Raw genomic sequence first — 21,125 nt, 5'->3', positions numbered from 1 at the left:
AAGTGTACATCATTTTGAAATTTTCTGGAATTTTTCTGAAATATTCTGGAATTTTAAATAACTAATAAACACACATAAAATTAGAAATAAAAAATCCAGAAACTGATAAACTGAAATAATATTACCAGTAGATAGTAAAACATTTCAGAAGTCCACAATAAAAATTTCAACCCCAGAAAATTAATTATGCAATACCAGAATCATTTTAAAGCATAAAAAATGAATTATTAACACAGAAAAAATATTTTTTATTTTCGTAAAATTTTCAAAATTTTACAGAAGATATAAAATTTAATTCTGAGTGTAACGGTACCAACCATACTTAAAACAAAGCTATAACGAATAAATTATGGCCAATTAACGCAATTCAGAATTAAAAACAAACAAACAGAGCCTTAGAGCCAAGCCAGGCGGGAAAAACGGCTCGGCTCGGCTCGCCGCCGCTCAGCGCGAGTCAACGCGGCGCGGCGCATGGCGCGCGTGTGTCGCACACGTGGCGCGGCTGGAAGCGGCGCGGCTAACGCGCGCGTGTGGAAGGGAGGGGACAGATCGCGCGTGTGGCGCGTGGGGGGCGCGTGCCTAGCCCGCTCAGCGCGTGGCAGCGCGTGGTGGCACGTGGCGCTGCTGCTCGGCGTCATACAGCGCGTGAATCACACGCGCCGCCTTCCCGGGTGTTTTCCGGTCCGATTTTTGTACTGTCGGACTCCATTTTTCACAATAAAAACATTTATGGCATAAAAAATAACATTTAAGCAACATAAAATTGAGGTATATCACTCTCTCAATCTAAATGGAGTTAAAATGCAAAAAAGAAAACCGTACACTTCATCTTCCTCCTCCATTAATATTCATGCATATACATGTATATATACACATGTAAAAATAGAAACACGAAAATATCCATCAAAGGCTCTGATACCAATGTAAATCAAAGTATAAAAACATGCAGCGGAATAAAATGTTTAGATCATACCTCATTTGATCTAAAATCTCGTGGATAAATCACGTGCTTCCAGAATCTAATCAATCAATCCCAGCAGTGGGGTGATATTACAATGGTGAATATCACCCACACAAACCACAGTGCAAAAATGACTTGATCGTTGTTTCTTGGGAGAGAGTCAGTTTATGGGTTGAAAACAAAACTACGTTATTTTCTATCTTGGTTACCCATAACCATATATCAGATATATATTATATTTATCTCATTTATCCATTGGTTAAATGAGATAATATCTGATATCTATATCATCTATCCATATCATGATATGATAGATATATATCCTGAGTGGCTATCCAAATAGGTTTGAATTCAAATTCAAAACCCATTTGGATGAGGTTCAAAAGGTTCTAAGGGTCATGCCACATGGGCGCCCAATTTCTAACAATAGTGTTTTTGAAAAATGTTATCTAGACCGATTGATAGTGAGTTGCTTCTTTGATGAGATTAGGGCTGAATAACTTGAGGTTAGCTAAATACATGAGTTTGAGTTCAATTTTTAAGCTTGTTTTCAAACTCGTTTCGATAAGACACGGGAATACAAAGAAAATGAATTAATATTTATTTTTAATAATATATCAAAGATAAACATTTTTTATGTTGGAAGAATATAAAAAAAGTAGATAGTGAAAAAATAATTACAAAATGATGAAGGTACAAGTGATTTATGCATTCAATTATGCAAATAAATATTGTACCTTCATTAGTTGGAAAAAAAATCTCACTCCACTTTTTCTGAAATGATCCCTTTTATATTTTATTTATGATTTTCTCTTTTTTCTCTTAATATAAATCTAAATTTGAGAAATATTTTATTTTATTTTAATTTTTCAGCTAAAACTCTTGTTTATGTAATTGAGTTGACTCGAAGCAAGTTTGAATAGGAAAACTAGAATGCCTACAGACATCTATTAGTAAATTCATCCCACCCATATTTCTAAAGTCCTGTTTGTTTTCAGAGGTAGAATAGAGGGATTGATAATGAGGAATTAACAGTGAGGGATTGATAGTGAGGGGATTAATAGTGAGAGATTAAGTAAAATTGTATTTGTTTTGATGATAGTTGTTAGCGTAGAAATTGTTAAATTATTTTTATATAAAATAATAAAAAAAATAAAAAAATACAAAAAATTAAACATTAATGTTCAAAAAAAAATGCCCAACATGTAAAAAATAAAAAAAATTCTAATCCCCTCACTATTTTTCTAATACCACTTCCACCTCCTCTATCCTAATCACTTCTCCAACTATACAAATAAACACAACACTAAATGGGTCCCACCTTCATCCTAATCTCATCCCACCCTCTACACTCCAAAATAAACGGGGCCTAAAATACTTGACAAGCTAAGCTCGAGTTTAATTTTTTAAAGCTCAACTAATTCTTAGCAAATTGAGCTCAAACACCCAAAAGTGGCTCATCTCATTCCATAATGTTGTTTATCGATGCAGATACAAGGCACATACATTTGCACATAGAGTTTTGCTGTATACCCAAAAGAATTACTCAAAATGAATTTTGTCCATACATTTCAATTTTGTCTATATAGCAAAACTGATGCATACATTGGTTCAAACACGAAAAGTATACTATAAATTAAAAAAATTTATTTCTAATTTTACTTAGAATCCGTAACTTAGATTCATTCATATTTGAATTTCACGTTACACCAATTCAATTTCCATTATACAAACACATTATCTAGAAGATAGTTATACAAACATATTACCCAGAAGACAATTTTTTTTAAAACAATTAGATTTCTGCTAAAAAACAAGCGTTTGTATACAAAAAAGTAATCATATAAAAACATTAAATATTGGAGTTGAATGGTGATTTATAATATTAATTTAGTAGACGTGCATTGGCAACCCAATATTAAACTTCTAATTTGTCCAACTACTACCATCTAATATCACTAATTCAATGTATGCTAATTAATCAAACAATATAAAACATTTTTGGCCAAAATGTCTTGCATTGCCATGCGCCATTGTCGGTTCTTATCTTATAAAAGATGATGATGACCGCGATGATGATGATTTTCACATTTCTAACGGAATCTCTTTAAATTAAGACAGCACAAAAGATTTTCTTTTATATATATATATATATATATATATATATTTAAGTAGTCAAAATCTTTCTGAAGAAGATAACAATTTAAAAACTAGAGTTGTTTTATATCGGTATCAAAGTATGTTTTGATGAATTTAATTGGTTAAGTTGCTGACTACCCACTTCTAATTATTTTGCTTTGAACATTTTCATCTCTTTTGTGAACATTACATATATTATTATTAGTTCTGGATGAAAAATCTAGAAATTCCCTAGATGTTGATTTGTGATTATGTATCAAATTTAAGCAGAATAAAACAATCCCAATCAAACAATTAAGAAAAAGAGACACAACGATTTTAACGTGGAAAAAACCACAATTGGACACCTCCAACTGTGATAAAAAAACCACGGGCAACAGCCACAAGAACAATCCACTAAGAAGATTTAAAGGAATTACACAGGTATACTCTCAATTACCTAGCGAATCCACAACGCCTAATTGAATTAACCTCTATGTGCCTCTTCCAACCCCATCTTCACCACGGAATTGTCTTTCTGATGAGCCACTCCGGATTCCACCAAAGCTTCAGGCTCGAACTCTTCAGAATCCACAACTGAAGAACAACTCTCTCTTTTGTGTATAACAAACAAACCTTTGATGTACTCTCTTTAAATCATGAGTTGAAAACTCAATAAAAACATCAAAGAAAACTAGCAAAATCTCTCCAGAAATAAACCTTAAGATCCAAAAATAAGATCTGGAGAAGTCCCATCAATCACCTAGTTTTTGGGAGAAAACCAAGTATTTATAGAGAACCAAAAGTAATCCTAGATTCAGAAGAAAACCAACTCCTTAATCAAATCTTGGGAATCTGGGATCGCGCGGTCCGCTCGAGCTCAACACAGCCCGCTTGAGCGGACTGACCAAAAACTGCGTGCGAACAAACTGAGATGCGCTCAAGCGTAGGAGAATCCGCTCGAGCGTACAATCACACCTACCAGTATTTTTTGCTTGCCCTGACAAAATACTGAGACCTGCTAATCTACGCTCGAGCTCACAAGGCTCCGCTCGAGCGGACAGAACAAAAACACAAAAAATTACAATTGAATCAACACAATGTTTTGTCTCCGGATTTGACAACATAGGTAGTACCTTCTCTGAAAAGCACAATTCGGGTTGGATTCGCATCTAAACACTCATAGCCTCACTGAAATAAAAGTGCGAAAAAAAAAATATAACTGAAAGGAGTTTTGTCAAACGGGATTGCCAAGAAATAAAACCTAACACTGGAGAAACCGTTGACTAGCTATGAGATGAGGTTCTACTTGGGAAAATTTTGAATTATGGTTCTAATGTTTAAGAACCTTCTTAAAGAAAAGAAAGAAAGAAAGAGAAAGACAAACAAAAGAAGTGCAAGGTTTGGATGTGCCTGCCATTCACGTCATGTTTGGTGCTTGTGATAAGCTCTAGCCAATGACATTAAAATATAAATGGAAGTAATTCATCCAAACAAATAATCAATATTTTATTTTTATTAAAATTTCTAACAGCAGCCCCACAAGTTGAAGCAAGGAACTACCCAAAACAAAAAAAATGGGCAACACTTTCGAAAAGAGTCGAAAACAAAACAAAAAACCAACTGTCCTGCAGCTGTCTAAATCTCTGCTCCAATCCCCATCCCAGAGCTCATCACCCTAATTCTAAGGAATGTAAACACGATGAATGGCTTTGAGACTTTGTCCCTGTAAGATTATGCTTGGTGAATGTTGTATATTGCAGCACTAACGCTTTTGCAATCGAATTCCATGGTCCTCATCCAGTTCTCAAAATCTCCAATTTCCTGTGCAAGCAAAATCCACACCAAATTTCAGTAATCTATAAGAACAAATACCTTTCAAAACTCTGCTGACCGATTTGTTTTACTCAAGGAGGACATCCAAAAAAAAAAAAAAAAAAAAACCTTACAAAACTTTCCAGGTTCTGGTTCATGCACACACCCATATAAAAAGTAAGGAATAAGGAGCTTATCACAAGCTTCATAACACACCTAGTCATCAATATATGAAGATTCTTATAGCTACAAACAAACAATTCCAGACTGATACTGATTTTCATGCATTACAAATTAGGATTTTAGACATCATGTTCATTTTCATGCATTATGAAGGAATAAGCCCATTGTGTTCACCATTGCCTTCAAGGATGTATTTTCATGATAGCAGTGCCTTCAAAGCCACAAAACTTATGGAAATGAGCTCAATAATTTCAATCCTACCGTGCACTCATGTCAAACAAGTGCTAAGAAAAACAAAAATTCATTTCCATATCAAAAGTGTTGGAATAGTCTGTTGGACCACAGTGCCAATCTCACATCGGCTAGTGACGGATGTGTTGAGTAACTTATATGCGTTTCAAAGCCTTGTGGGCTTAGCCCAAAACCAATAATATTGTATAGAGTGGAGACCAGGGACGGACTGAGTATTTAATCATTGGGTGGGCAAAAAAAAAAAAAAGGAAAAAAGAAAAAAGAAAAGATAAGTGGGGTTAGATTTAAAGCAATGAATTTTTATGCAATTAACAATCGTGATTTTTCATGCTATTAATTGAAAATGGATACACTTTTATTTTTGTTAAATATTTAATGTAAGAGTAATATTACATGATAGCATTACTAATTAATGAGAGTTTTTACATTGCAGTATTGAGAAATAATGATTGGGCTAATGAGAGTCAAAAATTGTTAACTTAATTTCATTTACAAATTGAATTATATAATTAAAAATATATTTTAGAACATAATGGCTTCGTTTAGGAAGTAGCTATTTTAGTAGGCTATTTGGCTTTTTGACTATTTTAGTAGGCTATTTTAGTTTTGTGTTTGGGAAGATAAGATGAATTTTTAGTTGAGTTGTTGTGTTGGAAAGTGTGTTGAAATGATGTTTAAATTTAAAATGACAAATTTGCCCCTAAAAATATATTTTTTTAAATTGATTTCAAGGGGTAAAATCGTAATTTAGCCTTTGCCGGCTGTGCAGTGTAGGTTGACAGTGTAGGCACCGGCTGTGCAGCCTATATATATATATTTTTTTTTTTGAAAAAACTTTCAACAGTGTTACTTTTTGGCTTTTTTCTCAAATGAGGCTATTTTAGCCCCATTTATGGCTTCCCAAACAGCGCCAATATGTTAGAGAGTTATTATGGTGTGCATTCTTTAAAAGGTGCATATCGTATATACATTATCACAATATATATAGCATAACCATAACAAATTGCAACTTCTTTCACCGAAATAGTTTGTAACATTTTGCGTCACAAATGATTTGTAAGATTTACACTATATTGTTCATAACATAACTACAATGATTCATAACTTTTACTTTCACTTTCACTTTATAGATGCACACCATAAATTGACTACTAGTAACTTTTACTACACGCAATAAGACTAAACATTTTAAACTTTCATAAATAAAACAAAAATTCGTATATTTCTTGTAATGGGTGTACATATAACATTCTCCTATATTTCATATATTTCTTATAATTGGTGTAGATCTATATACAGTTCCGTCTCTGGTGGTGGAGACCAATCTAGCAATATCCAGAACTTTCGCTAAGCCCACAACAAGCCCACAACAAAAAGAACAGGCCGAGTCACACTTGGTAGTGCTTAGTACAGTTTAGTACACAGAATGAATGTGGATTGGAATGGAATGATTAGTTCTTGGCCTCCTCATGAAAGGATATTATCATTGCGTAATAATGATTGATGATTCTATTTGTAATACCTATTTTATCTATTTTTTTGTAGTGAATCAAATGTGAGAATATACGTTATAATAGAATAATAATTTCATTTCATTTTATTTCATTTTAGTGAACAAAACAGAGCGTAATGCATAAACTACCTCAAGCATTGCAGACTACCAGAAGTGGCCATAAAACAAAGCAAATGATAATGACCATTCTTCAATCTATGATTGAAAAGCACATGGCTCTAATCATTCAAGAATTTTCTCTAGGTGAAACTAAGTCCAATTCCAGTTTTAATCTAACAAAACCTTGTTATATAATTGGTAAAAAGTGGTGGTGATGATATTGGAGGGACCTTGATAGCAGTGTTGATGGCATGAGAAGCCGCAAGCCACCGATCGGTCTGCTTGACGAATCTCATGACGGTGGCAGCCAATGCGCGAGTTTCGAGCTCGATCCGCTTCTCGTTTACGAACGATTCTTGGACGCCACCGTTGGCAGCATCCACCAACAGATCCGAAACACGGATCGCGCTTCTAATCGCATCTTTCTTCGCTCTCTCTGTTTGTTCACAAAATCACAAACATAGAGGATCATCAAGTAGGGAGGTCACTTCACGAATACGAAACCCTAGCTTAGAGAGAATATGAATGAAATCGAAATGCGTATATGTGGTGAAAGAGATGAACCAGTCTGGTCGCGGAGTCTGAGAGAGTTGTGTTGGTGATCGCTGATGAATTGAACCAGCGAAGTGTCCAATCCTCCCAACTCTGGTGTCGCCATCGTGGAGAAGATGACACGTGCAACGGTTGCCGTGGGGGATTACGAATCAGGATTTCCTCCTTATATTTCCTACTTGCAACGCCATTGGATCCAATTTTTAAGTTTAATTTCTATAATATAAATCGTTCTTATTTTAAAATTTGTTCAATATATCATACTTGTAAAAAATCAAATTGATTGGATATTAAAAAGCATATGTTCGAAAAATTATTTATTAAATTCTTAAAAAAAATAAATTTTAGTTTGATTTTTTCGAACACATATTTTCTGATATTTGATCAATTTAATTTTTTATAAGTGTGATATATTGAACAAATTTTAAAATATGAATAATTCTGACTATGAAAATTGAGTCTAAAAATGAGGTCAATGACCTTACAAGTAAAAAATACAAAGAGAAAATAAAAGGAGGGGATATTGATTGGGGGGATTACATGGATGCCAGAGAACTCAGATTCCGGATTTTCTCCGCAACCGGGTCGGCAATCTCAAAGCTGAAGGGTCGGGTATTATTCGGCGGGTTTGGTTTAAATTTTCTGAATTTATTTTTTAAAAATTAAATTTTTTATTTTTTATTTTTTGTGTTTTTTTTTTTGTTTTTAGTGAATATTTTTTAAATTTTAAGTAATATTTTTCCTTTTTAAGATGCATTTTACTTAAATGTATCTACATAGTAAAATATTTATAAAAAAATATTTTAACAAATTAATAAATACACAAAAAATACGAAAAATATATTGAATGTTCATTTTTTTGGTTGATATTTAGTGTATTAAATTTTTTTTTTACAAATATTATACTTTTTAAGTGTATTTATGTTAGGTGTATCTAAAAATTTAAAAAAATTACTTAAAATATTAAAAAAAATTCATTGAAAACATTAAAATAAGAAAAATAAAAAGTAGGATTTTCTGAAAATTATTTTTTGAAAACTGGAACCAAACAAACTGATTATTATTATTATTTTTTAAATACAAATTTATTTCAGCTAATGTTCAGTTATTCTAATTAGTCTCATGAATTTTCTAATACACTGATAGGTCTTGTTTGTTATGACAATTTTATCGTGAGATCTTATTTTAATTTTGGGTATGATTTGGTGAACGTTTTTACCTTTCTTTATTGGGGAAAACCATCTTAGTAAAGTTAGATTCAATTATTAGATCACATTTTCGTCACTTCAATATAACACTGCAAAAAAATTCCTGGTAAGCATACAAGTTGGAAGTTGTAAATGCGTTGATTTTTGAACAATAATACACAATTCTTTTTAACTCATATCCATTTCATAATAAAAGTAATATAAAATAAGAGCATAAGTTTGAAAATATCAATATAATAACCAAATACATACTTTTTCTTCAAATGTAATACTCTAACGTAATATATTAAAAAATTTCATAATATACTTTCTCAAGTGTAACACTCCAACACTAAAATATTTTTCCCAAATGAAACACTTTGCCAACATAACATATTATAAAACTCCTTAGGCCTTGTTTGGGAAGTTTGGTTATTTTAATTGGCTATTTGATCTTTTGACTATTTTAGACTAAAATAGTTGTATTTGAAAAGTTGATTTTTTTTTTTTTTTTTTTTGGTAGTTGATTTGATGATTGTGAAAGAAAAAATGAAATGATTATAGGTTGGATGTGACATTTTGTCTAATTTTAGTCTATTTTGTCTTTTAGTGGGTTATTTTAATCCAATTCTTTCCCCAAACACCATCTTAGTGTACTTTTTCCAAATGTGACATTCCAATACTTAAAAACTCCTTAGTGTACTTTTCTTAAATGTAACACTTCTTTAGTGTAATACACTAAAAAACTCGTTACTATATTTTTTTTCCAAATGTAATACTCCAATACTAAAAAATTCCTCCAAAATAACATACTAAAAAATTTCTTAGTGTACTTTTCCTAAATGTAACATAACATGACATACTTAGGCCAAGTTTGGGAAGACTAAATAAGTGCACTTTTTGTCTTTTTGGACTAAAAAATTGAGGTTGAAAATATGGATGTTTGGGTTAACTTTTTGACTTTTTATTGAAAAATGTGTAATAAAAAATTGTAAAAATTGATTTGTAGAGAAAAATTTGAATTGGGAGTTGTGCAGCCGTAATTGTTGACTTTTGGTGAATAGTGTTAACTTTTTAACTTTTTGAGTAACTTTTTGGCTTTTTGACTTTTTTGGAACATCCCAAACTTGGCCTAAAAAACTCCTTAATGTACTTTTTTTCAAATATAACACTTCAACACTAAAAGACTTCTAGTGTACACTCTAATATAACACTTCAAAAACATGACATATTAAAAAAAATTTTAGTGTATCTTTCTCAAATGTAACACTCCAATATAGCTGATAAATGAGTCATTATATATCTAAAAGGATTAAATAAATTATAAGAAAAATATGAGATTATATAAATTACAAGAACAAAATATGATCAACCACTCTTAAAAAGGAAGAGAAAAAATGATGGTTTAAGACGTAAAGGCTTATAGAAAATTAGATTAATAAGATAATTAATTAGAAAAATTATTTTATCATGTAAAAAGTTAATGATCAAGTCATTTAAGTCAAGCTGAGTAATAATTATGTTGAATTGCACTTACAAAATTATATATGAAGTTTTAAAACTTTAAGGTCTGTTTGGAAATTAGCTATTTTAATCAATTTTTTTAATTTTTTTAAATAAAAATATATGTAAAAAAATAGAGAGAATAAAATTATAATTTATAATAATTTTTAAACTAAAATTGCTTATCGACAAACGAGGCCTATAGTCAACCATAAAATGCTTTATTTTTGTTCTAATTTTAAGTATTATTAATTAATTTTTTTTTTTGAGATATTTATCAATAAATCTCATCTCATAAATAAGTACTCAAATTAGTCTCAAGTTTTTTTCTATTGATCTGTTAGGTCCTATTAGTGAAGAGTTTCTTTCCGTGTGGTCCTATTTTTAATTTTGGTAGTATTTTGGTGGACAATTATACCCTTTTATTAATGTGACATGTATGATGTGATATTCCAATGTAGCAGGCATTAATATGACACTTCAACGATGTGACATTCTAAAAAAATTAAAAATTTCTTAGTGTACTTTTTTTAAATGTGACAACGTGACGGATATGACGTGACACTCCAAAACTTTTACTCAAAAAAAAATAAAAACTCTTTAGTGTACTTTTTTTAAATGTGATAACGTGGCAAGTATAATGTGATATTTCAAAAAAAAATAAAATAAAAGCTCCTTAATGTACTTTTTTCATATGTGACAATGTGGCGGGTATGATGTGACACTCTAAAAAAATTAAAAACTCCTTAGTGTACTCTTCTCAAACATGACATGTGACCCTCCAATATGGGGAGTATGATGTAACACTTTAAAAAAATTAAAAACTCCTTAGTGTACTTTTTCCAAATGTGAGATGTGACATTCTAACGTGACAGGTATAATGTGACATTCTAAAAAAATTTAAAACTCTTTCGTATACTTTTCTCAAATGTGATATTCTAACGTGACGGGTATGATGTTACACTATAAAACTCTTTAATGTATTTTTCCAAATGTGACACTCTAATATAGTGGACAAATGAGTCATTACACATCTAAAATGACTAAATAGATCACAAGAAAAAATATGGGACTGTATGAATTACAAGTCTAAAATATGAGACTTATTGATCAATCTCTCTTTATTTTTTGAAACGGCCAAATAAATCTTTATTAATGCTAATCAAGCAATACAATTATAATACCTAAATCAATAAAGATAGAGGGTGTAAAAAACATCAAAGCTATAGTAGCCAATTCCAATTAAGTTGACACCAACTAGCAAGCCCAATCTACTAGTACCACACACAGTTGGAGAAAATCCAACCACAATAACAACAACCAAAATAAAGGAGTGTTTTGAAAAGTTGGTAAAAAATTAATTTTTTTGACTAAAAAAGTTAATTTTTTTTTGTGTAAAAAAGTTAAAAAATCAAAAAATTAACTTTTCTAGTTGTTGTCAAAAGACTCCGAAGAACAGAAACACAAAAGAAAGTGCAATACTACAATCTCTTTGCAGCAGTCACAGTACGAATCTCAGTAGCTTAATCGATTTTAAGTAATGTTTAATTGAGCTGATTTTAAGGATTCCAATTAGAAAGAGCCAAAATTGTTTACAATCTTTAATAGTAATCTTAAATGTTTACAATATTTTTTTAATGACCATTGTTTGCTTGTACCAGAAATGGAGCCTATGATGTAGAAATATGTGTCCATCGTTTCATTTTCTATGTAATTTATTTGCACTCTTGACTTGATCATTTCGTTTTTAATTTATTATTATTTTTTTAGAAGCCTTTGATGTAGAAGTATGTGGCCATCGTTTCGTTATGTGAATTTATGTGCACCCTTGACTTGATCAATTCGTTTTTAACTTAAAATTATTTTTAGATCAAATGACATATAAATTTATTATGTTTGTTTGGTTTTTCAAATTATATTTCAATTAGTTCGATGAAAATAAATGTTAAAAAATTATTTCTAAAATTTTAAAATTATTTGCTCAATTAGGTATAATTATACTGATCTTACTTTTAGTAAAACTAAAATATCTAAAACTAATACAGATGATGTGTAGACATATGGATAAATAGGATAAAATATATTTCAATGTAAAAGAATGGCAATCATCATTTAATGAATTAAAAATAAAATAAATATTGCGTGAATTAAAATCTTATAGGAATTTAATATAATTATATCAAATTTATAATACTTTAATGAATTTCTTTCATATTTTAACATAAGTTAATGTGATTCACTTTCTTTTAAAAATTCTTAAGCAGTATTTGATTTATAAATTTGGAGAGAGATTTGAAAATAAAAAGAAAAATAGTTAATTATATATGAATGAAATATAACTATATATATATATATATATTTGATATTCAGGTATCCAAACCAGTTTACGTACACCTCGACTACATTTTATCTGGGTTTCACATATTTTTTCTCTTTCCTTTTTCAAATCATTCTCTAAATCCATGAAACAATGCAGCCTTAATAGTCCTTCTTTTTGCACATGTATTCTTTGATGAAAAATAATGGTTTTTCAAGCAACTTTAATTCAAAATTAAAGTGAGACCCAACCATTGGTTGAGGTGAGTCCGAGTGGTTTTGTATTCTTTTAAGTGAGAATGTTGAAACACAGAAATAATGAGTTGAAACCATTAGGTTATGAATGAGAATTGTCTCATAAGGTGGACATTAATAGAAGTTGAGCTTGATCCTAGGTTTGGACTTGAACTTATTTTTAGTCTTGGTTTGGATTGGCCTAGGCTTGTTTATATGTATGTGTTGGACTTAGTCTTGGGTATGGGTCAGGTTGTACTATCCTAGGCTGGGCTTGTCTTGTGCATATATTTTAAACTGAGTTTGGATTGGTTGTGACTCAATACCCGTATTCATTTTGCAACTTATCTGTTAGAATTATTCAAACATCATTATATACATATTTATTTGTATATTTTAAACACATGAAAATTTTAAACTTTCGTGATTCTCATCTTTTGTTGATGGAATTGATAACTATATTAGTAGCTATGAGTTTTTAACCTTTGTAACTCTAACTTTAATGGCTAGAGTTTATGGCTTTGGCTGATGGCAATTTGATGACCCTATTGATGTTAGATTTCATGGCTAAGGTTCTCCCGTACAAGTATAAATAGAGGTTTTCCCCTCCAACTTAGTAGAATAATTTTGGAGAGATTTTTGATGGGAAATGAGATAGTATCTTGAGATAATAAAATTAGAGATGGTTTTTATACCAATTTTTTTTCCCCTATTTTCTTTGCTAGCCCTTTTTTTGGTTCCTGTTAGAAAGAGAGTGCTGCCATTGACAAGTTCGCCGAATCTATTCAAAAGGCGTTTTTGCATTAGTTGGTTTTGATTGTCGTATCCTGAGAGATACACGCTGACATACCTCCAGCAGCTATCAAGAGGCAGTGAATCTATTTTAAGGAAATTGTGGTTACACAGGTTTCGGTTTGTATCGCTTATCTTTTATTCTTCAAACTATTTCTTGTATATTATTTTGTATATCTATGTGAATCCGTCTTGAGATATGTTTCATGCAGTTTATTCTGTATTTCATTATTTAATTTAAAAAAAGAGTTTATTTTGTCATTATTATTTAATTTAATTTAATATATTTTTCTAATATTTTTATTAAAAAAAAAATATCAACATTCTTTTGTACCTAGCCTTGTAAGTATATATAACCCTGCAAGTGGCATGTTCTCAACACATTCTCTCTTACTGTACTTAGAAATGGCTTCTTGTGCATCATCATATTTTTCTTCTTCTTCTTCTTCATCTTCTTCTTCATCTTCAATGGTGATTAATGTCACATTCATGTTGTTTGTGCGCTTAATGGGTAGTACAATCTCCTCTGCTAAACTCTCCACTAAATTCTACTCTAAGACTTGTCCAAATCTGCACTATGTGCCTGTTTGGTGCAGCTTAAAAGCTGCTTATTTCAGCTTTCAGCTTAATTTAAGCTATTTTGATGTGTTTGGTTTAGCTTAACAATGCAGCTTATAAATTTTTGTAAGTTAGAAATCAGCTTATTCTTTGAGTGGGGCAGGAGATGCTTAATTTATAAGTCAGAAATTAGCTTATGTTCATAGTTATAAGCTATAAGCTGTTAAGGCATAAGCTATAAGCACTTTCCCACAGCTCTACCAAACAGAGCCTAATATCGTGAAATCAGCGGTTAAATGTGTAGTGTCAAAGGAAAAGCGCATGGGTGCTTCTCTCCTTCGCCTCCACTTCCATGATTGCTTTGTTAACGTAAATTTTTCTTCTTCTTCATTGTTGTTTATTTACAGAAATTTAGTGATGCCATTTTTTATTTATTTATTACAAGTATATATCTGAATCGAAGTGGTGTATATATATTCTTCTTCATGATTAACACATAGGTTAGAAAATAAGCATGCATGCCACGTGTAACACACTATTTTTTTCCTTCTTCCAATAGATCTTGTAACTTAGAGAAGGGGGGATTGAAGAACCTTTATCTCTTATCTATTGCAAGTGTTGAATCTCTGACCTCCTAATAAGATGCAAGGGTTAAAATTAACTGAATTAGTCCAATTGTTTACTTATATTCCATGCTAAACTAGTTTTTTCTGTTAGTTAGTATGTATGTGGTACATACAGAAATGATATGTACCTTAAAAAAATACATTAAGAAATGCATGTGTACTAGATTCATAAAATGTTCTCTACACCACACCTCAATTGAATATACATGATGTGCACTATTTTTTAAATGCCTAACTTGGAACTTTTTTTGGGTGCATAATTTTTTTTGATAGGTGTAAGGCTTTACATCTCTTTAATGTTTAGATTACTCTGTTTGAAATTGGTAAGACCCTATTGGATGGAAGCTACTAAACATATTTACCAAATAATGAATGTGATATGTATAAACATAAATCTAGTGAGCATATTTAGAAGCTCCTCTGTTGAGTATTCGCCCATCATGTTGAATATGAATATGCATTTTCTTCTTGGTCAAAAAAGTATATTTTAACAGAGCTTTCTTGTATCTTATGGAATTGTCTCATGCTTGATTAGAGGGTTGTGATGGGTCAATATTCATTGACGACACTTCATCTTTCAAAGGAGAGAAGACTGTAGGTCCCAACTATAAATCCGTTAGGGGATATAATGTAATTGATTATATCAAGTCCAAGGTGGAGGCTGTTTGCCATGGTGTAGTCTCATCCGCTGATATTGTAGCTATCGCAGCTCGTGACTCCACTGTCATTGTAAGTAGATTCCATCCCTACCCATTCATCTGTATCAAGAATCATGTTTACAAGATTATTATGTATAATTTGGTTGTCTTTGGTTATTACTCTAATTTTTGTTTTTATGTAATTTGTTGCAGCTTGGAGGGCCAACTTGGGATGTCAAACTTGGACGTAGGGATTCTAAAACAGCCAGTTTCTCACTTGCCAATGATAGTGCACTTCCAGCCTATACTTCTACCCTCAAAGAACTCATCCATACATTCAAACGTGTAGGACTGTCTACCAAGGATATGGTTGCCCTATCCGGTTCTCTCTCTCTCTTAAAAGAAGTGTTTGTTGCTTTCTACCATTACTCGCAATCACACGATTGATCTAAATTTTGTAAATTGAAAATTAACTAAAAATTAGATCATAATCCATGTGAGTGTATAGGACAAAAGAGAGGAGTGTTAGTGTTACAATATATATGTCAATGTTTCACCATCTAAAATAGTTTCATTCTGGAACCAGGATCCCACACAATAGGGCAAGCAAGGTGCGTCGTCTTCCAAGATCGCATCTATCACGATACCAACATTAACAGTTCATTTGCTAAGAGGAGGCAAGAAAACTGCCCAAGTACTGGCTATGGGGGCAACAATTTTGCTCCTTTAGATTATCAAGTCTCAAAAATTTTGACAATAACTACTACAAGAACCTGATCATTCAAAAGGGACTCCTTTACTCTGATCAAGTGTTACACGGCGATGGATCAACTGATCCCCTCGTTGAAAAATATAGCAAATCCCTCGTTGAAATATATAGCAAAGATCCCGAAGCCTTCTACTCTGATTTTGCTGCAGTAATGATTAAGATGGGTGACATTAAACCCCTCACTGAATCAAAGGGTGAGATAAGAAAGAATTGTAGGAAGGTGAACTGTGTGGGTGATTTTTTGACCACACTGCCCGCTTAGTAACCAGCTGGAGAGCACTGGCAGAATAGATGGCACCTGACTGACTTGCAACAGAAATATAAGAATCCCGCGGTGGTTTCGACCACCCGGGGGCACTCCGACGATCAAGTCAGTATATCTCTCAAAGATAAATCAAGTACTAAACTCACAAGCTTGAGTATCAAAAGCATACCTTAGACCCATGGGGGTACCTCTCTTTTATAGCCAATACAATCCTAGTCCCAAAAGGAGCCTAGCCTTAATGGACTTAGGATTATTGCTAATCTGGGACTCCCAGTGGGATTGTGATAAACTCTCTAAGAGTCTTATCTTTACCCAAACTGAAGTCTTCTCCCAATCTAGGACTCTTGTCCATATCCAAGTTGAGTTCCCTCTTCATTCCAGGACTCTTGTCCCTTATCCGCTTATCTCGGATTCTGATATCTTCGGAGGCAACCTTGGCCTAGCCGAGATGACCTCGGCACAACGTCCAAGACACGTGGCACCTCGGCTAACACGTTGGCGTCACCTTGCCACGTGTCGGTACTCAGAAAATATATCCCCACAACTGCCCCCTAGGTTCTATTACCTCGGCATTCTGAGGTGATGGAACCTACACTGTTCGTTCATCTGTGCCCCTCTGTCCGAGATCAAACTTGCCGACCTCAAAGTTCCTTGGACTTTACTGGCCACTGGTGTCAAGAATCAAGTTTTATGCATTCCAAGCTGCTTGAAATCGTACCTCCTAGCCGAGGTTCTGGTTCCATTAATTCGTAAACTCCAAGAGCTTTGCAACTGCTCCACTCACACTCTCTGGTGAGTTCCCGATTTCTAGTCATCTATTTGACTCCGACGATTTTCATATCGACGTTCATTTCACTTTGTAGGTTCATAAACTCTTACTTTTTTATTAAGCTCAATTTTTCAAAACTCTTCTGATTTACTTTGAATCTGTTTATTTGCCATCTGTTGCCTTCTATTTTCGTCTGTCTTCAAGTTTTGAATTGTTTGAATTCCTGGCACTTTTCTTGTCATATCCGCTTTCTGTTGCTAGCATCATGTCTGGGTCATTACTTTCTTGTTATTCACATACTTACTTAGTGCCTGTGCACTTGGCTTTATTCTTGAACTTTGTCGTCTTCTTGACTATTTTTCTCTTTTTTTCATTCAATCCTCTGATTTTTTCTCTTTCTAGCTTTTTTGCTTAAATCCGTCATTGTTCCAAGCTTTCAAGCTTTTGCAACTGTCTTCGTTTCTCTCCTCCGGTGAAGCTTTACGTCATTCTGTCATTGTCGTCAGACTTTGGCGATTCTCATTCCGGCTTCCCTCTTTCTGGTAAGCCACTGTTCTTCCTAGTTTTATTTCTTGTTGCTTTCCAAGAAGCTCTGCTTCATTGTTTAATCACCATTGCTTGTTTTACCAGTTATTTCCAAATCATCTTCTTGAATACACACTGTTCACACATCTGTTGATTTCTACTACTGTTCTTGGCTTGACACACTTGTGCAATCTTTTTGTCTTGATTTCTTGATAGCTTTATCACCATTCTTGATTATGAATTACATTCTTGTTTCTGTTTTCTGTGTCTTTTTCCAGATTCTTTCTTTCAATCTTTGCCTTCAAACTTCGAGGCGCCAATCGCCAAGAAGAGCTTTGATCAAACTCTTCAGGAGGTTGATGCTGAGCTCGTGGCTGAGAAGGCTGCTGAGAAGTTCTTTCCAACTGTCTTCTGGGGGTGAGACACAACCTACCGCTGATGCCGAGTAGTTTGCTTCCTTCTTGAAATTGATGCCGAGGTAGCGGTAGAGAAGCTCCTCCAACTGACTGCCGAGGCTGAACCATTGTCGTCCGTCGAAGCAGATTAGTCCGACGTTCTTGCTTTCAGTCCCTAGTTCTTTAAGGTCCTCATTTTTGTACTTGCCAACCTTCTCAACTCTTAACAAGCTAGTTGGTCATCTCGGTTGATCATATCTCGGAAATGTCTTTCAGTGTTTATCTCGGCTATACCAAACTTGTAAATTGCTATAAATTTCAACAAGTGGTAGACTTCATAATCTTCGGTTAACTCATTTTGTAATTTGCTCAAAAATTTCAACAAGTGTTAACATTCCTTGCTCCTTAATTATCATTCCTTCCCCCTACACCTTCTCCCTGCCCCCTAATGTGAACGTAAGTTGTACTTAGGATCACATTAGGGAAGTGGGCTTCGTTGTGTAGTCACAGACCTGATGTGTTCTTCTTTCGCCGATGTATTAAAACTTCTGGTATTTAATTCACCCCCTTTAGACCCTCTTTCTTTTGGCCTTTGCAAACTATCATCGCTGTTTCTTGAAGCATTTATTCCTTTCACAATTCTGGTCACCACTTCTGGCGTGCACTTAGTGGTTCTAATCAAAACGACGTTTGACTTCGGCGAATCTTTTGCCGACATTTAACTTTGTGCACTTTTTAACTTGTAAATTCTCTCAGAATTTCAACATGTGTTAAACATCATCTCGGCTTAACTTCGGTTAAGCATCATCTCAGTTTTTGAAGTTTTTCCTTTTTTTGTCACTTGTACTCTTGTACCTTTTTGTTCTTTAGATAATGTAAGCTCTGCATATGGCCGATGTGCCTCCTTGTTCTTGAATGTCTAATTTAACTTTCCTTCTCTGAATGAAGCGCTCTTCGTCGCCCTTCTGGACAAGGATTTTCTTTAGTGTCTCTTTACTCTTTTTGGCTGGCTCCTTGCCGACATCATCTAGGACCTCCATGTCCTCGTCTTCAATCTCTGCCTTCCCTGGTTCCCGAATGTTGCAGGTAGTTTTCATTGCTGCCATGGAGCAATTCTTTACCTGCAGTTGGTCTCCTCTGACTTCTTCAATCCTATGCTCTGTGGGGAATCGCAATAGTTGATGCAACGTTAAGGGAACTGCCCCCATTGCATGCAACCATGGCCTTCTCAAGATGATGTTGTAAGGTGAAGGCATGTCAATCACGACGAATTCTGTTTTGATCTTCTTCTAACTGCTCTTGCATGATTCTATATTTTGCATGCTTTTCATATTTTGCCTCCTTTGTGCGATCTTCTCGGGGTTACATACCTCGGGTATAATAGCTACAAAACTTTTATTTTGGCAAGATACTGACCTGCAAACTTTTCATAAATTCTAACAAGTGTGAAACATATACCACTCAATGTTAACTTTGCAAACTTTTTCTCAAGTTTCAACAAGTATTTAAACGGTGATCTCGGTCTAGCCTACTTGTAAATTGCTACAAATTTCAACAAGGATTAACATATACTGTAACAGGGATCAACAAGGATTAACATAACAAGTGTTAAACAATAAGCTATTTGTAAATTGCTACGAATTTCAACAAGTGTTAAACAATATACTTAGCTTTTACCTCAACCTGCAAATTGTTGCAAATTTCAACAGATGATCATATGTCGGCTTGACATTATCTTGTAAATTGCTACAAATTCCAACAAGTGTTAAGCATCTTCTTTGGTTGGACCAACCTGTAGATTGCTATAAGTGTGCAAACTATAACCTCGGCTTCACTTCGACTTGTAAATTGCTACAAATTTCAACAAGTGAAGAGAAACAGTAATCTCGGCTTAACTTCAACTTGTAAATTGCTACAAATTTCAACAAGTGAAGATAAGGAATCAGCTTAATTCCAACTTGTAAATTGCTACAAATTTCAACAAGTGAATTAAGGAATAATCTCGGCTTAACTTCGACTTGTAAATTGCTACAAATTTCAACAAGTGAAGATAAGGAATCAGCTTAATTCCAACTTGTAAATTGCTACAAATTTCAACAAGTGAATTAAGGAATAATCTCGGCTTAACTTCGACTTGTAAATTGCTACAAATTTTAACAAGTGAAGATAAGGAATCAGCTTAACTCCAACTTGTAAATTGCTACAAATTTCAACAAGTGAAGATAAGGAATCGGCTTAACTTCGACTTGTAAATTGCTACAAATTTCAACAAGTGAAGATAAGGAATCAGCTTAACTCCAACTTGTAAATTGCTACAAATTTCAACAGGTGAAGATAAGGAATCAGCTTAACTCTAACTTGTAAATTGCTACAAATTTCAACAAGTGAAGATAAGGAATCGGCTTAACTTCGACTTGTAAATTGCTACAAATTTCAACAAGTGAAGATAAGGAATAATCTCGGTTTAACTTCAACTTGTAAATTGCTACAAATTTCAACAAGTGTTAAACATATTCTTCTTCTCTCTGCCTCTTGCTTGCTGGATCCATTGTTACCTCGGCCTCGCTTTGGCAAGCCGTTTCTTTTCTCATGTTTTTTATAAGCCTCTGCATCCTTTTGTCCGTAGGGTCACCAGAATCCCTTTGATATGGTTCTGTAGGCAAGGGATTTGCCCCGTGCATAGCTTCCACATACTCCTTTGTGGTCTTTACAACAGGTCTTCATCTTGGCTACCTTCAGTCCGATCTTGTGTGTTTCTTTTTTATCTTCTCGGATCTGAGATTTGCTCACTGAGCTCTTCTCTTCTCGAGTTTAAGTGCCGAGCTCTTGTCTTCTGGAATCTGGGATCTGCTCATTCAGGTTGAGCTCTTTTTTTCTCGAGCCTACTCATCTAGGCCGAGATCATGTCTTCTGGAATCTTGGATCTGCTCATTCAGGTTGAGCTTTTTTTTTCTCGGGCCTACTCATCTAGGCCGAGATCATGTCTTCTGGAATCTTGGATCTGCTCATTCAGGTTGAGCTCTTTGAATGTTATTTTCTTGGGAGCGCTCATGCC

At 33.4% G+C, this 21,125-nt stretch overlaps 1 protein-coding gene and 1 pseudogene across 1 annotated transcript; one reads left to right on the top strand and one right to left on the bottom strand.

Annotated features, from left to right (window-relative positions):
- Nucleotides 1-4,563: 4,563 nt before the first annotated feature.
- On the bottom strand, nt 4,564-7,683 carry BLOS1 (GCN5L1 family protein). Its single transcript, XM_028203752.2, has 3 exons — nt 7,506-7,683; nt 7,172-7,377; nt 4,564-4,903 (listed from the first exon to the last, which is right to left on the bottom strand). Exons 1-3 carry the CDS (start codon nt 7,597-7,599, stop codon nt 4,814-4,816), a joined length of 390 nt encoding a protein of 129 aa, XP_028059553.1. The 5' UTR covers nt 7,600-7,683; the 3' UTR covers nt 4,564-4,813.
- Nucleotides 7,684-13,912: 6,229 nt separating this feature from the next.
- Nucleotides 13,913-16,378, top strand: LOC114263246 (peroxidase 4-like; annotated as a pseudogene).
- Nucleotides 16,379-21,125: the final 4,747 nt, after the last annotated feature.

The sequence above is a fragment of the Camellia sinensis genome, chromosome 14 (genome assembly GCF_055761805.1).
Source record: "Camellia sinensis isolate YWXY chromosome 14, ASM5576180v1, whole genome shotgun sequence".
In the NCBI taxonomy this organism is placed as follows: Eukaryota; Viridiplantae; Streptophyta; class Magnoliopsida; order Ericales; family Theaceae; genus Camellia; species Camellia sinensis.
Note: the sequence above shows the minus strand (reverse complement) of the source record. Positions and strands in the feature narration are given on the sequence as shown.

Excerpts from the sequence above, each read along its gene's own strand:
- BLOS1 (XM_028203752.2), bottom strand. The coding sequence starts at position 7,599 with ATGGCGACACCAGAGTTGGGAGGATTGGACACTTCGCTGGTTCAATTC. Across the intron at positions 7,378-7,505 it reads CAGACTCCGCGACCAGACTG|AGAGAGCGAAGAAAGATGCG; the intron begins GTTCATCTCTTT and ends GTGAACAAACAG. Across the intron at positions 4,904-7,171 it reads CCATCAACACTGCTATCAAG|GAAATTGGAGATTTTGAGAA; the intron begins GTCCCTCCAATA and ends TTGCTTGCACAG.